This window comes from Scomber japonicus, chromosome 7 (genome assembly GCF_027409825.1).
Source record: "Scomber japonicus isolate fScoJap1 chromosome 7, fScoJap1.pri, whole genome shotgun sequence".
NCBI classification, from domain to species: domain Eukaryota; kingdom Metazoa; phylum Chordata; class Actinopteri; order Scombriformes; family Scombridae; genus Scomber; species Scomber japonicus.
Genome location: NC_070584.1, coordinates 28,066,059 through 28,083,818, shown reverse-complemented (window position 1 = coordinate 28,083,818; position 17,760 = coordinate 28,066,059). Strand labels below are relative to the sequence as shown.

Here is a 17,760-nt window from a genome sequence, read left to right as displayed (position 1 = left end):
TCAATCAATTTAAAGCATGTATGAAGTTTATATGAAACTTCAACAGCCTGAATTATTCATATCAAGTGGATATCTGCCATATTTACAGTCTTTAAGCATCAAATTCCCTCTTTGTGTCTCTCTGTTGAGCTGCAGTGGAAGTGTGTGCCCTCCCAACACACACTCACTCACTGGGACTAAGCGCAATACATATTCTACTACTGCTGCACTTTACTATTTATACATCCATATATTTCTTTATCTGTAATATATACTGACATATTTTATACAGATATATTCATTTTCATGTATGCTGCTCTATTTCTATCTATGTATCTATATCGATCTATCTTTCTAGCTATCTATTTGTATCTATGTATCTATATATCGATCTATGACCAGAAACACCTGTTTCGTATTATAAATAATAAACAGCCTAATAATAAATATCCTGATGCTCTATCTATCTATCTATCTATCTATCTATCTATCTATCTATCTATCTATCTATCTATCTATCTATCTATCTATCTATCTATCTATCTATCTATCTATCTATCTATCTATCCAGCCTAATAATAAATATCCTGATGCTCTATCTATCTATCTATCTATCTATCTATCTATCTATCTATCTATCTATCTATTTATCTATCTATCTATCTATCTATCTATCTATCTATCTATCTATCTATCTATCTATCTATCTATCTATCTATCTATCTATCTATCTATCTATCCAGCCTAATAATAAATATCCTGATGCTCTATCTATCTATCTATCTATCTATCTATCTATCTATCTATCTATCTATCTATCTATCTATCTATCCAGCCTAATAATAAATATCCTGATGCTCTATCTATCTATCTATCTATCTATCTATCTATCTATCTATCTATCTATCTATCTATCTATCTATCTATCTATCTATCTATCTATCTATTTATCTATCTATCTATCTATCTATCTATCTATCTATCCAGCCTAATAATAAATATCCTGATGTTCTATCTATCTATCTATCTATCTATCTATCTATCTATCTATCTATCTATCTATCTATCTATCTATCTATCTACTGTATCTATCTCTGAGTGCAGCAGATAGACCGGCCGGTAGGGGGCGTCGCGAGGCCACCAGAGAGCAGCCCGTGTCGGCTGTGTGCAGGCAGGAGGAAGCCTATCGTGGCAGAGCAGAGATGTAGCTGTAGCTGGGACTTCTTTCTTTTTTAACCAGCCGTCTGTCACTTTTTTTTCTCTCCCTTACCGTGGATCATTTTTGTGTGGACATTACCGCGGAATGGGAACAGCTGGATTTAATCTTTTGCACAACTACACTGCATGAATGTGTCGCGTAATGCAACCGAGAAGAGCTGCCTTCGTTGGGAGAGGGGAAGATATTCATGTTTCGGGACTGTTTTTGTTATAGAGTAGCTAGTTGCTAGCGCTGGCTGGCTAGCGACTGTTCAAGGCTACTTGGATCATATTGGTGTTGTGTGTTTTTTTTTTTTTTTTTGTAAGGATGCTACGGTGGATACGACAGCAGCTGGTAAATAATATCTCTTACTACCTTTTCTCATAATGCTGGCACACATTAACTCACAGCAGCAGCAGCATAATATAATGATTTCCTTAGCTTTTAGGAGAGGTGCATGAACTTTAACAGGGGGTAACATCTCGCTAGCTAACACAGCATTTCCACTAATAGTTAGCTGTGTGTCCAAAACATTGTTGTGTGTGATGACAGCCAGGTGGAGGTGAATAATATGGTGAAATTTTAACATTTTGTTTTAGGTGGAGGCTTTTAAACTCCATGTACTGCATTACACTTACACTTACACTTGCACTGTATATTATATTGTCGTTATTTGTCCCTTTTTGGTGCATATTTTTAACAAATGTGCAAATATAAACTAAATCAAACTAAACTAAACATGTTAGCAACCTTCACAGCTAGCTGCCGATAAGTAAAGCTAAGTGCAGACCTCAGCAACATCCCTGAGGTTTGAGCTTGAAGTTGCTTTAAGTTGTTTTTAACATTTATTTTGTGTAGGTGGATGCTTTAAAACTGTATGAACTGCACTTGTATTTACACTTTCACTTCCATTAGTATGTTATTTTGTCAGTATTTGTCTTTTTTTTTTGGTGCATATTTTTAACATGTGCGAATATAAACTAAACTAAACCAAACTAAACTAAACCTTCACAACTAGCTCCTATTAATTAATGATAAGTAGAGACCTCTGCAACATCCCTGAGGTTTTAGCTTTAACTTGTTTTTTAGTATTATAACAACAGCTGATTTGTGTTGTTCTAATTGAATAAACATTGTCTGAGTCTTAGCTCACTGGCTAACAACTTAGCTTTAGTTAAACTTTGTAAACTCACAACCTCACCTAAACCTAGAGGCTATTGCAACTCTAACCACACCCTACTTTACTTTACACAATTACTTTTCTAGGCAGCCTCATTTATTCATGTTAAGAGTTGTCTTCACTCTGCAACACATCACTAACTTTAATGTCATTTTAATTGGCTCAGCGTTGTTTTGATTCATGTCTGATTGAATATATTTGCAAAAGGAAAAGAAATTGGACTAAACTTTCTTTTTTTTTTGCGTTAACTGTCTCTGGTTGAATAAATATGCTTTAGAGAGTATCCTGTATTAGCCGTAATTACCTGTTGTTTGTCTACAAACATGGCTGTAGGGTGACACAGTGATAGACAGAGGCGTCAGTAGAGAAACAGAGAGGTTAAAATGACAGTAATAGTCCAGTATATCTCAGATATGTCGTGCAAAAAAAGAAGAAAAAAACAGAAGAAGAGTCTGATGCTGATTTTAACTCGTGTTGCCAGTGCAGAGAGTGAGTCAACAGTGCATAGCAGGAGCATTGAGGTTTGAATTACCCATGTGACTGCTGAAAGGAAGAGTGATCTTTTCTTTTGCTTTCAGTCATGCAGCAGTGACACAATAATATAAATAGGCTTTTTTGGGGGGCTAATTTCTGATCACAAACAATAATGATTATAAACTTTATGTTCTATAGCACAAGTTACAAGGTGCTTCATACAATACGATATTAACACAATAACATACACAAATACACAATAAAAGCAATAATCAAGCATAAATAGGTTTGATGAAACATTAAACAATAAATACCACAACAAAAAAGCAGCCATAACACTAATGCCTGTTTGTAAAAGTGGGTCTTTTTAACCCTTATGTACTGTTTGGGTCAAATCTGACCCATTTTGACATTTGACAGCTTGTAAAAACTCCTCAAATGTTATTTTACTCTGACATTTGATGACAAGTGGCCAAAATGCACTAAAATGAACATATTGTAAAAGGTGCTACAGATTCGTGTCCATTGAGGGTCCAATTGTACCCATATCTACTGACATGGCTTTTTGTTCAGTTTCAATAAAATAACATTTAAATAATTATTGCTATGTTATATTTTCATGTTTTAGGTAAAATAGGACACTGTGTTATAGTAGATAAATGAGACTCTCTCTGGTCTCTGAAGCATCTATCAAGGTTTAATCACCTATTCATTGATCAGTCAGATTGACTATTGATGCATTTTAAATAGATTTGTGGTTCAAAACTTGGTGTAGACACTTTTCATGAGGGGAATTTTAGACCCAGGAACATGCAGGGCTGTAGAATAAGAACAGTATGTGAGGGTTAAAACGAGGTACCGACTCTCCTGACCTGATACTGAGGGGAGAGTTTGTTCCACAGCGTTGGGCTACATCAGTAAAAACATTGTGTCCTTTTAGCGTTAAGCCTGGACCTTCCTTTTAAGATGTAACACCATCTGATTTTCAGATCTGAAGGATAAAGTGTGAGGAGTTCAGAAATGTAAAGTGGAGCCAGGTCAGGTAGAGATCTCAATGTTATTAGTAACATTTTATATTGAATTAAGGAACAGATGGTGGGGCAGTGTAATTCAGCCAGGGCAGGAGTAAAAAAAAACATGATTCTCAAAGTAGAGTTCACTGTTTGAGTAACAAACAGTATAAATGAAGGTGTGTGTGTGTGTGTGTGTGTGTGTGTGTGTGTGTGTGTGTGAGCAGGGCCTCCCCCATGTGAATGAAGTAATTCATGCAAGTCATACATTGGTTAAATTGTTGATGTCATCGCAGCACCTCAGTGAGTTTATGAATTGTAAGGTGTGTCTAAACTCCCTTATATCCTAGTCCTTGAATGCTCCCTGTGCTTCTGGTTAGGTCAGAGTTCGCCTCCTGCTCAAGCTTCATAATTGCCAAGTTTGTACAAAATCTGCTTTTAGAGATTCATTTTTAACCTCGAGTTGCTCCTAATTTGAGATAGCACACTTAATTTGACCCATCCCATATAGCTTGACCTGCCTGGTTAATTAAAAGTGTAATTAAAATGCATCTTAATTCAAAATGGCCTGATGAAAAAAAGTTTGCTTTGGGTGATGGGGAAGGGTGAGGGGGGGGGGGGTGTTTTAGTGTGACCTTGGTATCAACTGGTAGGTAACACGGCGCTGCTTATCACTCACACGGCCGCCGCTTATCGGTTCACTTCTGGTGACATTGGTCCACATTTAGAAAGACAAAGAGAGGAGGAGGAGGTTTCATGTGGGTGAGTCTCATTGGGCATGGCTAAATAAGTACAGATGGGCAGGGGCAGTGTGGCAGGCTTTTCATGTCAGTCCTCCTCCATCACCAGAGTTGATATCATGTCTGTCATGTGCATTAACATCACAAAAGACTAAATACAGGACAGGCTGCAGCACCGACTAGGAAAAACCCTTTATGACATCTTGTCCTGAAGTCTTTTTTTGATGGTTTGTTTGAAACATTTATGAACTGGTAGAATTTATTACCCATGCTTTGTGGTTGTGTCATCACCATTCATACATATACACACCCAGTAGTTAAATTACTACAGCTTTGTTTTTTTTAGTTTTTTTTATAGATATAACCTCTTCATTTTGCTCTCTGAGTGCACCAGAATGATGCATTTGACTTAAAAATGTACAAAAAGAATCCCTAGAGGGTCCGACTGAGGTCCAACCACCATAGTCTCACAAACTTCTGTGGGAAACACTCATTTTTATTGTTAATTCACAAATTACAGTGTACACTTTGTTTTCTTACCGCTCCAGAAAGTATATCATATGCTTTGTTTTTTTTTCTCGTATTGATTTTCCACCTTACAGGCAGCTATTGGCCCTCTGCCCGTATGGTATGAAAGTCTACTCTGGTGTTCAGGACATCTGGGACTTGAGATGTGGTTGCTAAACAGCAGCAGCTGTTTTAAAGCCAGAAAATACAAAGTCCACGTTGTTCTTTTTCATAATAATCGTGGTACTAGTATTATTATTATTGTTATTTCCCAGAGGCTTGCACAGCAAATGTAAATCTTGTCCTCTGTGAAGCTTGATATTGGTGATGTGGGACTTTGTGGAAATTGCTTGAATGCGCTAAGAGGGAAGAGTTTTCTTAGGTATTGCTTGCAACTGTATAGCTCAACTGAATATGTCATTTGAAACTAGAGGTGATTGAATGCTTTTATGCATGACCTGTAACTCGATTATGTTTCAGTCTCTGCAAGTTGAATAGAAACCGATCGCTGCCTGGAGGAAAGAAAATCAGTATAAAATCCTCTGGTACTCTGTTCAATGATGGAATAAGCGAGAGACAAAAAGTATTCTGTTAATAATAAACATCTAATATTCATAACAATGCAAAACACTTTGCATCTGGCCCGGTTGAACACTTTTTTTACAGTCTCATTCAGGATCATTATCACACATTGCTGCAGCAGCCCTACTTATCTGCTATCATAAAGCAGTAAATCATATCATAAATAACTAGCCTGTCCCACCATTAACAGAATAGTTAATTTTTAATCACCTGTAGCTCTTCCGTAGGATGTTGTTAGATATCTATTTGACATGCCTGTGCTCATGTTGCTGTTGACATCAGTCAAAAACAACACCCACGACATCTGACTAGAGATCGGTCTATTGCTCTCTCTCTCTTCCCCTCTTTGTGTCGCATTCTTAGTCTTTACCGCTCACTCTTTCTGTTACCCCTTCTCCATTCATTCTTTCCATCTCTGATTAGCTCGTCCCATTTTATTAAATGCCTCTTAGTGTGTAATGCTACTCAGTGTATTACCCTGGTCGTGATGCATTAGTCTATTGCTGAGCCGTTGTTGATGCCAGTGATTTCCCCAAAGGTACTGTGTGGAACTTGTAGGCTTTTGGTACAGAGTAATTACCTGTCGGCCTTTCAATTGATGTGGTACGAGAGTGTGGGGACAGCATGAAAAGCCTGATTTCAGCTGTGAGGAGTGTTCACAACAAAGTCACATTGTTGTTATATCGTAGAGTTTAACAATTGGTCGAAATATAATGGAAATCGCAGTATGGCCACTGCAAGTTTTACATCGCAGGAGGCGCTATACACTATCTGTTCAAGGCAAAAATGTGTGTCAGTGTACACTTTTATTAAATTAAATATCAGACTTAAGACTACAGACTTAAGAAAACATCTTAGTTTGGTATAGATCCCAGCAAAAATCACACCATAATCATTTTGATTTGTCCTCCAATGAAAATGAGAATAATGATCATTCCCGCTAATATTGCAAACCATAGCGCAGTTGCAATATCAGTCAAAATAATCACAATTAGATATTTTTTTCCGTATTGTTCAGCTCATTACTATACTGCCAGTAAAACATGACATGCCATTTTCTCTTAGGTTATGGCCAGTGTGGACACTCCATCACTCAGTATCAGGCTCTTTGCACCATCTTAATAGTCCACCTTCTGCACTTTTGTGATTGGTATAGATTTAATAAGAGAAATTAAACATAAAACACATAAAAATGGTGTAAGTGGCACTAATATGTTACTTTATAAAGACAGACAGCAAAGTATCATATTCTGATAATGCCCATTGGAGGCGAAAACAATCGGCGCCATTATATGCAACCATGTGCTGGAACACTAGCAACATGCCTGTAGCTAGCTAAAGAAGAAATTAAATATCTGCAAGTCAAAGGGTTATTTTAGCAACGTTTGTCTACCAGAGGCGGTTTATAGCATGTGCTGAAACCCTTTACATTAACCCTTTACATGCTGTTCATATACTAACTCATAATTAGTCTCTACACCAATTCACATAAATGCTCCATCTGTCATTAAAAAAATGCTTGATTAATCCTTCTGTTTGATTTATCTTGTGGAAAACATTCACAACCCCTATTTTATGGTCTAGGAGAACATTTTATGGATAATGAAGAATATAACAACATGTTTTAATGCTGATTTTTGATTTTTTTTTAATAAACACAAGTCAAGTTTGTACGTTTTTCATATATAAAAATGTGTATCAGCTGTAGTAAAAGTCAGACTAAAATAAATGTGTGTAGGGTGTTTTTACAGCTCTCAAATGTAAAAAAAAAAAAAAAAGTCAAATAGTATTTAAGGGTTAAGATGCTATGCATGAATAGACAGGCTGGCATCAGGTCCACAGGCTGACGTGGAACTTTAGTTTTAACCCTTACGTACTGTTCAGGGTCAAATTTGTCAAAAATGTCCATAAAATGCATCATTTTTTACATTTTTGTGCAGCTGATCCAAACTCAACCTTCAAGCATGACATATTCATTATATTCTATCAAATGTTCTCTGTACTCTGTTTGCTCTCTGACAGTTTCATTTACAATTAATCAAACATTATTAATGACTGATGGTGAATTTATGAACGTGGCAAATACAGTTTTTAAACACATTTCTCCATTCAGGCTTTTACAGTTAGCATTTTAGCTGAATGCTAACATCTATTCCAGACACAGCATATGTTTCAATTAAACAGCTGCTCTGTGTTTCTGTTTTTACTTTCATGTGTGTTCACTGTGACTTAGCAGTGTCCAAGAATATGTGTCATTTTTTTAGGGAGGTTTTTGAGCTGCAGGCGCCTGTGCTGCTCAGGTCGAGTCTGTCTCTTCCACCGCACTGCACACACGCCTGTATCCACATCTGTCTGAGGCTTGGTTTTTCAGTAGGGCACAGCTTATGAAAACTTAGTTCATCCCAACACCACCACCCATCACACAGCAGCTTTTAGGCATATTTCTGTTTGCTAGCAGACAGAAGTGACAAGGAGGCACCTTTCTTTACGCAATACAAAGTCAAACCAACACTTGCTCAAAATCTAAAGTATTTCTTATTTATTTTTTAACCCTTACATACTTTTCAGGGTCTACTTTGACCCACTTTTACATTTGAGAGAGGAAAAACAAACCCTAAAAACCTTTTCTTTTAGCCAGAAATGTGATGACTTTACCTAAAGTGACTAGAATATGCAAAAAATGAAAATATTTCAACTTTCAAGTATTTTGTGCACATTTATTAAAGACTGATAATGCTTTGTGGTCCCAAAATGATGTATATACACTAATCTTGAGGGGATAGTGTGAAATGCCTGAAAATAACAGTGTGTAAGGGTTAATACCTTTTTTTCCCCCCCACGTTTACCAGTAACAATAGTGTTATGACTGATTTTGTATTTATCTTGGTTTTTAGAAGAGGAGAACAATGCAGAGCCAGTTAATGCCATATGGGCCACAGCACAGACACAACAAACTGGTTTTAACCTTTTGTCTGTTTTAAAAATAAATGGATCTAATGGAAAGTGACATTTAATACTATCAGATCATCCTATCGTGTTTTATTTTGATTATTTAATCATTGGATTTACTGGTTTTGTGACAGAGAGATTGATATCAGTTGACCAATCTTAGTTGTTATGGATGGTTAAGTGTATGTAACTATTCACAACAGAGTATTATTCACTGGATAACATGACACAATGCATGATATTTACATTAATCTTATCACATTGGAGTATTTTCCAGTTGTGGCTGTTGTGCAGCTTTGGGGGCGGACGGGTTGCATCTGTGGCCAGACTGTTTTAAACAAATATATTAAGAGATAAGGTTTCAAAATAAAAAATAAATCCATGAAATAAGTTTTATTTGTTTAATTCTGGTTTAAAATCAACCACTCTGCTTTTATGCTGAACAAAAATGATGAGAGAACAGACGCTGAACTAAATACACATGTTCGTACACTATGCACTGTCCTTGTGAGATAACATCTTTGCTACCGGTTATCCAGGGCGGTGGCTGTGGCTCAGGAGGTAGAGCAGGCCGTCCACTAATCAAAAGATTACTGTCCTTGGGCGAGAAGATACTAAACCCCAAATTGCTCCTAATGATTGCACCAGTGACCCTGTGTGGTAGTTTGCAGCTGTCTGTGTATGAGTATGTGTGTGAATGCTTGTAGTCTAAAAGCAGTGTAGTCCATTTCAGTGGTTGGGTTAGTTTTTAATTTTGATGTACATGGTCCTAAAAATTCAGTCATAATCTATTATTACCCATCATTTTAATTTAATTTTATTCATCACCTCGTTGATCAATGCCGTCACAATTAATCGACTTTTTAAGAAACTTTGGCTGCTGTGACATTTTGCCAGAGTAGGTAACAAAAACTAAAGCCACCTAAACAACAAGTTCATGCACGTGAGACCAAAGACAAGAAAAGACTAGAAACAGCTAATGTGTGCACTCGCCACCAACTGGATACAGGTGTGATAGGGCTGGGTATCGTTTAAAAAAAACAAATTACACATTTTGTGTACTTGCTTTTATCTGGTGTAACAGGCGTGTAGTGTAGACCATAGACTGTATAAAAGAAATGGACGTAACATCCGTGACGTCACCCATTGGTTTGTGGACTGCTGCTCGGAAGCCAATAGTTTCTAATCTAGGCAGCGCCATCTTGACAATTTCAGGTGCATGCTGGGAAAAATAAAAACACGGATTCTACCTATATGGGCATGAGGCGGGATCATGGGCGGAGCCATGGGCAGAGCGGGGAGGTTGCGATAGGTTGCGAGGGCTGGATCTCGAAGACATCCATTGATTTGTATTGAAACGGAAGTCCTTTTGACACCAAAACGGTCGCCCCCTGGTGGCATTTTGATAGAATGCAGTTCTAAGTTACTTCCACGTTGGCCTCATTTCAGAGGACCAGAACTCCCCGCCTGGTGTAGACACACTTCAGAGCGTTTAGGTGGCATCTTGGCTACTGAACTGCTAAGCACGCTAACTCAAATTCACCACAACTTTAGCACCACGTCGCATTAAATCGAAGAACACTTGCGATTAGTTGATTAGCAAGTCCATACAAATAGTTGTATTTTCGTTTTGTTTGACGGGAGACGTTATCGAATATTTTATTTTGGTTCATACCTTAATGATTTGGAGGACGGTCCCAGGTGTGAATAACTTAAACAAAGTTACACTGCACGGACTGTTACTGGTTTGGTCCACTGAGAATCACTGTTGTACTGGATGTACTAGTTTTATCCTTAATTTGTAGTTTACTTGTTGGCTCAACAAGATGAACCAGTACACAGTTTGATCTTTTCAGTATGAGTAAGTGTCACAGGCCAAACCTATAATAAAGTTAAAGAGCTGCTCCATCAGTGACTATTACAGGCTGCTATAGAAACACTCGGTGAGGTTCTACAAGGCTACAGCTTCGTCATAGTAACACAGAGCTGTTTTGTTTGTACTCTGTCAGCAATTAAGCAAACCTAGGCTACTGTGTGCAAGGATTTCAATGATTAAGCAATTTAACTGGTAGCTGATTGATGTGGTGGAGTGCTCTGAATCCTCAGACTACCTGAAAAGCTAGGTGGAGAAAGTGAAGGTGAAATATTGTTCCTCACCAACAGCCATCAAGGTTTGTTTGATTAATCACATAAAAGTGCATTAAGTAAGATGTTTACATTCCTTAAAGTAAAAAGCTACCATCATCTATCTGCAGGGATGTAACAGCTCATTGATCAATGCCGGTGAACCAACTATTACTCTGTTTTCTGACTTACAAAACTCACTTCCTGACCGGTCAATGTCTACAGTCGCCGGGTTACATTGGTTAATTTAAAATCCTGTATTACTTAATGTCTGATTAAGTGTAACTGACTCATGGGACCAGCTTAGGAGCCAGTGTTTTAGAACAGAGATAGCATTGTGCAGATTCCTGTTTGCTACAGCAACACTAAAGTATGACTATAACATCGTACTGGATGTGCAACAGTGTGACTGTGATGCAGGATGTTGCTTTAAAAGAAACAAACACTGTTGCATGTATTATGGCATGTATTATGGTAAGAAGTTGCTAGACAGCTTTTTTTTTTTTTTGGTTTGAGTACACAGAATCAGGGCATTAAGGTGTTTAAAGTATACTATGCAGGATTTGTCAGTTGGTGAGAGAGAGAGAAAATCAGATAAATGAAACATTATTTTCGGATTGTTTCTAAAGCACATAAACATGCCAAATTACCAGATTTAGTGTGAATGTGGAGCTTCATCTTGTCCAGTCCTCACTCAACTAGAAACACAGAACTGCTGCTCTTTACACATCCATGCAAAGCAGAGCAGAGGAAACTGCCATGTAGCCTGGTCGCTATGCTACAAGTCCCGATCTCATACCCTGTGCAGTTTTATAGACTGGGGGCTACACACCCACTGCCTGAAGGTTGATGCCCAGAAGCATCCCGAACACAGCAAAAAATAACAAGAAAATACATGTAGAAGGCACACATCACAATACATCACCTAACACTTCTACTTGGTCATGACTGATTGAGAGGGATTACTTTTCTTCTGCATGGCATACCTTTAAATATGCAGTCTAAAAAAACAGGTTTAAAGACATAATTGTTTTCTGTAAGGCAGCACCAAATATTAACTGTGGATAGTTTATATCTTGAATTTACTGTTCAAATGTAGGAGGTTAGAAGTTGGTCTAGAAATGGTGATTAAATAAATATAATGCAAAGAGGCAAAGAAAGGATAAAAGGACAAACTTTAAAAAGCTTTGAGCAAGTCGAAAACAACAGAATCAGTGGATCACTGTCTGATTTCATGCTAGAAAACGACCAAGAAATGGCACAGTTTGAATAAAGTTTGATTTAAGTTTTTTTAAAAAGTATAAAAATTTGATTAACAAATGTGGATGATCAATCTTAGTTTAGGTGTGGTGCCTTTAAGTAGAAAAGGATAACAGAGCAGCAGCACCAGCAGCAGCAGACGGAGAAGCACGAGACAGTGTAACAGTTTGGACAGTAATTGTTCACATGTGTCCTGAATAGAGTTGGATCTGTTTGGGGAGTGAGTGACGTGGCCAGGATGCATTCCTCTGTGTTTGTGAATGGGCGTGTGAGCGTTGGACCAACGTCATTTAACATTTGCAAGTGATTTTAAGCATTCAGTGCAGCAGTCATGTTGGATGGGGTGTGACACACAGAATAGCACCAAGGGAAACAAATGCTAGAGCTACAGTATGAAAGAAATGAGATTTATACAGTAGAAATGTATTTTAATGAATGAAAAGTGCATCTACTTGTTCTGGTTTGTAGATGAATGAATGAAGATGATCAAACCTTACAGTATCGCTAATATTATGGAGGGGGGAAAAAAGGAGGAAGGAAGGAAGGGAGGGAAAGAGGAAGGAAGGAAGGAAGGAAGGACGGAAAGGAGTACGGAGGGAGGAAGGAAGGAAAGAGGAAAGAAGGAAGGAAAGGAGTAAGGAGATGAGGGAGGGAGGGAGGGAGGGAAAGATGAAGGAAGTAAAGAGAGAAGGAAGGAAGGAAGCAAGCAAGGAAGGAAGGAAGGAAGGAAGTGAGGAAAGAAGTATGGAAGGAGGAGGGAGCAAAAAAAGAGGGAAGGAGGAGAAGAACGAAGGAAAAATTGAAGAAAGAGGGGGGAAGGAGGGAAAGAAGGAACAGTCAAAAAGAGATGGGGTCAATTTGACCTGGGAGGACGACAGGACGGTTAAGACATTTTGACATTCAGCAATGTGGTTTAACCATGCTCATATAACCCCCACCTGAATGCCATTTCTATTTACAACATGTCAAGTGGTGTATGTGTAAAAAAACCACAGTTGTCAGGGTTCATCTAAATGTCACTCAGTTTATGTGGTTAGGGGCAAGACAGTATGACAAAGCTGGTGACTAAACTGAGATGAACATGATGTTGATTTATACCAGCTATTCTGATCCCCCCCCCCCCCCCTTTTTTTTATTGGAGACATCTTGCAGGGCTTTAGTTTCTTATATAAGCTATCTAACACATAATTAAGCTTTATCCACTGTTGGATTAAAATGAGCAGGGGAATTTATCTTGCTTTAACCAGCTTAGTTACTCTAGATATTTACTTTGGAGTAAAAACTCACAGCAACATACAATCGTAGTAATTGTAGTAGTAGAGTAAGAACTATTTACCTTTTTTCTCTCACATTGCACTGTAACTATAAACCTCCAGCTGTACTTACATGATGTAATACTAGTGTAGTGTCTGCTATTGTTTGTCTTTCTGTTTCTCACCGTTTGACCCCCTTCAAGTCCCAAACTAACCCTTGGCTACACTCAATAGAATAATGACCCCATAGAGAAAATGCCTTTACACCCCCAGTTATATACTATACTGTAACTGAAACCACATTGAATAGAAACACGTAATGTTTTTTCCCCTGGTGGGATTTTAGCGTGGCGGAGAGTGTCAAGGAGTTAGTCGTGCCTCTTTTCTAACGCCACCTACGTGAAATAAGACTTGGCTTCAGAATATTAATGTCGTAATGTTACTTCCCCTTCAGTTGCCAATTCTTCATTTCAGTTGATTGCCTATCACTCTGATGAAGTCTAATAGCTTTAATGTATGGTTATTTCAAATGTGAGCTAAAGTGTATTTTCCCGGCAGTAATTTATTTGAACTCCCATCTATTTTGATATTTCTTTGTCTTCTTACAGTAATCAAGTGTATCTCTGTTATGTCATTTATGATAATAACAGTATGAGTATTTCTCCTATTACTACTGTATGGCTTAATAATTGTGATTTTGGGCACTACTTTGTCAAACTGCTATACAGTACATACAAATAAGTCAAAAGTTTAAAGCCAGGTAACCTTTGTAGAAAAGCACGGCCTACTTATTGAAATAACTTTTACATGAGTTAACTTGCACAGAGAAAAAAAGTGTGATGTCTGCGAGCTATAAGAGATGTTCAAAGAGAGGAGTTGTTATGTAATTAACCTGCTGTCTCTTTGTTCAACCCCCTCTTCTTTCCCCCTCTTTCTCTCTTTTTTTCTTGCCCCGCCTTCTCCATCTCTCCACTTCATCCCTCTTCTCATCCATTCTTTCCCTCTCAGGGCTTTGATCCCCCCCATCAGAGTGACACCAGGACGGTTTACGTGGCAAACCGTTTCCCCCAGCATGGCCTCTACACACCACAACGTTTTGCTGAGAACAGAATCATCTCATCCAAGGTACCAAACGTTGCTTTAGCCAGTACTGACACTCTATCCATGGTATCTTTTCCCTGCGGTGTTTTAACTACAGGATTAAATGTTAGTCTGTCAGAATTAGTCTATATGGCTATTGATTATACTTTATGGAGAGGTGTCTACTTAATAAGATGAGATAATAGTTATTTTCTCATATCTTAACATTGCAAACATGACTTCAAAAAAGTGTACTGAAACCAGTCTGGCTAATTTTATAAAGGCAGCCTGGAGCCTAGCAGCAGCAGCAGCAGCAGCAGCAGCAGTAGTCTAAGATATGTGGAAGGAGATGCATGGTCTGCTGATAACAGGATCACGGCCACCAGCAGTGATGACTGTCAGTGATTAGGCTGTTGCTGATGAAATGATTGACAGATGGGTTAAGTCACCTGGCTTTGTATTAAATTGATCTCAAGTCATGAAGAGAGACAGAATATATAATCATATATAAAAAAAGCAATCTGAAAACAGTTTTCTGAAGAGAAGACATGGCTAAAGTACTTATTTGCACCTAATTTTCTCCTGGCATGCATTGATATTTTATATATATTATAATAATGTCAGTATAACTTTGTTTCTTTCTCTTTCAGTACACAATTTGGAATTTTGTCCCCAAGAATCTGTTTGAGCAGTTCAGGAGAATAGCCAACTTCTATTTTCTCATTATCTTCCTTGTACAGGTAAACCACACACACACACACACACACACACACACATAGAGTATTCTTTATTACAGGTACATGCTCTCCTCAGTCAGTTGGTGACGAGTCAAGTATGACCTCAATTCTTGCTGCTCTCGACACAAATATGTGCGTGTCTGCGTGTGCAGGAGCGAGTGACTCATCGACTTCTAGGGACTAGTAGAGAGACAAGTCTGCCCCAGTATTAAAACATTACACCCACACATTAAGTAGTACATGTGTCTCTGCAGCCAGTCCTCAGCGTCAGGCCTTCAGTATGCATCAGTCAGCCTTTGCTCAAGTAGAATTTGGCTTTCAAATTTTCAGGCTTCTCCTGATTTATTTGGGCCTGTGAAGTGAAGCCAAAGCAATCGACTTGACTCTGTCTAAAAAGGCTGTTTTCACCCACTCAACTTGTCAGTGAAGCTGAAGTCAGCTTAGTCTCAAATCACTGAAAGAAGAGCCTTTTTTCCTCTTGACATTGTGGACACGACGTCTTCTTAAAAGGCTGATGTGACCATTTTTAGATTCCTTGAGATGGATTTTTTAGATACCTGTTGTGAACAGCTTTTCCCCTATCAAATCAAGTTAAGAAATGTCTTAACTCATTATAGTTTATGTTAATTCTTATTTGAGCCTGACAGATACAGGATTTTTAAAGCCTATGCAGATTTTGATATATGAGGGTTTAAAAAATGAGTAGGCTGGTATTCATTTTTAACAGAGATACTTAAATTTATAAAAATGTTCAACACACAGTCAGCCCTTAATAAAAACCAATTATACAACAGGTGTTCGGTAAATTGGTTTTTGACAGCGACCTGTCGCCAGTTCGTATTTACTAGAACTTCTTTTATCGATACAATGAAAACAACAGGAAAGCATTTCTCCACCACTATTTATGTCAAGAGATTGAAGCTGCTTGTTAAAAACACTCTGTCTTAAATGATGCAGTAAACTGATACAGTGACTGAGAGTCAGCACAACCGCAGGAACGATGCAAATGATAAGGGTGGGGCGGGGCTCTGATTCTTAGGCAATATTTGTTGTTAATGTTTGTTAAGAAAAAAAAAAGTACAAATACATCTTCAGTGTTTCTTGTTTAAGTGTACACAAAGTTTCAGTTGAGATTCGGTGTAAAATATTTGCAAAGCTACTTTAAACAGAAAATGAAATGGTGTTTACTGGCCTGGAGGTTTACTCTTCCTGGCTTTTACTGGAGCATTGCCGCATTTTTGTGACACATAAACACTGCATGTCAGAGAAAGAATGTGAAACTTTTGGCAGGATTGTGCATTGAGTCACCTGCATACTTTGTGCTGCTCATAACAACATTACTAATGGGTAAAAACACACATTACCTTTAATTTACACCTTGGCCTCTTGGATGGAGTTTAAATGATATTAAATTACAAAAGAAAGGAAGTTAGCCGCAATATGGATTACATCAGTCACACAACCGTGTTCACATGTGTTTCAGTGTATGTTACAGATAGGTATCCTCTTGTCTATAGCAACTTAACAGTGTATGTGGACTTTAAAGCTTATGACTGTGATTAAAAAATGTTCCCTATCAGCTACCAGGAAGCAAATGCACTTCTGGTTGATGTTAAAATGTAACCCAGTGAGTAATGGCTGTGACATTAAGAGGATATATCAGTGTAGTTCCACGTTCTATGCTTCTCTATTATCTAATTATAAGATAGTCTGCACAAAAAAAACGTGTTTTAATAAAGGGACACTTCGTGACTGAGGGGCGCCACAATGTCACCACAGCATCCGCGGTTTCATCTATATATTGCCTTTTCAAACTGTCACCTTTCCAATAAAGATTAAAATCTCACCCCAAAAAAGCTTTTATACAAACAAAGGATTCAATAGTAAAAGTCTTAGAGATAGACTTCAGACTGATTTACGTGAGGGAAAGCCGAGACATGTCTGCTTTGGGAAATGTTCAAGACCTTCATGCCCTTTTTTACTCCTTCACATATGCTCGAGTAGTTCTGAACTGTCAGTTAACCAATGAAGGATGTTCAAGAGGTTTCCTGTTTGACACATCAGCCGCTACTTCCCTGTGTTGTCTCTAGTCTGTGGTTATGATTGTCGTTTACCAAAGAGACACACCCACTCTCTCACACAGTTGCTCTTACATGCTTACTGTCACATGATTTTTTAGTGCATTTCCATTTTCGTTAACATCTCAGCATCCTTCTCTCTGCATCTGTCTTTTCCAGTTAATGATAGACACCCCGACCTCCCCAGTCACCAGCGGTCTGCCTCTCTTCTTTGTGATCACAGTAACTGCCATAAAACAGGTGAGAAGCACAAGCACAAGCACACAATAACTTCCTCTTCATGGAGTCGAAAATGGGGAACCAGCACAAATACGACGTGACCTTGATTAGTACCTAGATTAGTTGTCGTCAACTGACTTGCAGCATTGTGCCTGCTTCATCATTGTTCTCTTTTTTGTTTGTTTGTGTTTTTGTTTTTTTTAAATCATACTGACTAAAACCAGTCCTGTGAATTCTAACTATCAGTTTCTGTGTTGAGTATCTGAAAAATCAATCATAGCTTCATCACGGTTTATTCTTCAGTTTGTGGTGTTGACACAACTCGGCACTCAACACAATTTACATAAATAGTGTGTTTGGAATCGCTTGTCATTCGCTTCAGATGATGGA

At 38.1% G+C, this 17,760-nt stretch overlaps 1 protein-coding gene across 2 annotated transcripts in view; it reads left to right on the top strand.

The window, feature by feature from the left end:
• Positions 1–1,201: 1,201 nt before the first annotated feature.
• Positions 1,202–17,760, top strand: part of atp11b (ATPase phospholipid transporting 11B (putative)) — a 59,837-nt gene continuing 43,278 nt past the window's right edge. For both annotated transcript variants that reach the window (XM_053321846.1, XM_053321845.1), the window contains exons 1-4: positions 1,202–1,531; positions 14,265–14,381; positions 14,987–15,076; positions 17,311–17,391. In XM_053321846.1, coding sequence (XP_053177821.1) covers positions 1,505–1,531; positions 14,265–14,381; positions 14,987–15,076; positions 17,311–17,391 — 315 coding nt within the window. In that variant the 5' untranslated portion in view covers positions 1,202–1,504. The remainder of the gene's footprint in view (positions 1,532–14,264; positions 14,382–14,986; positions 15,077–17,310; positions 17,392–17,760) is intronic.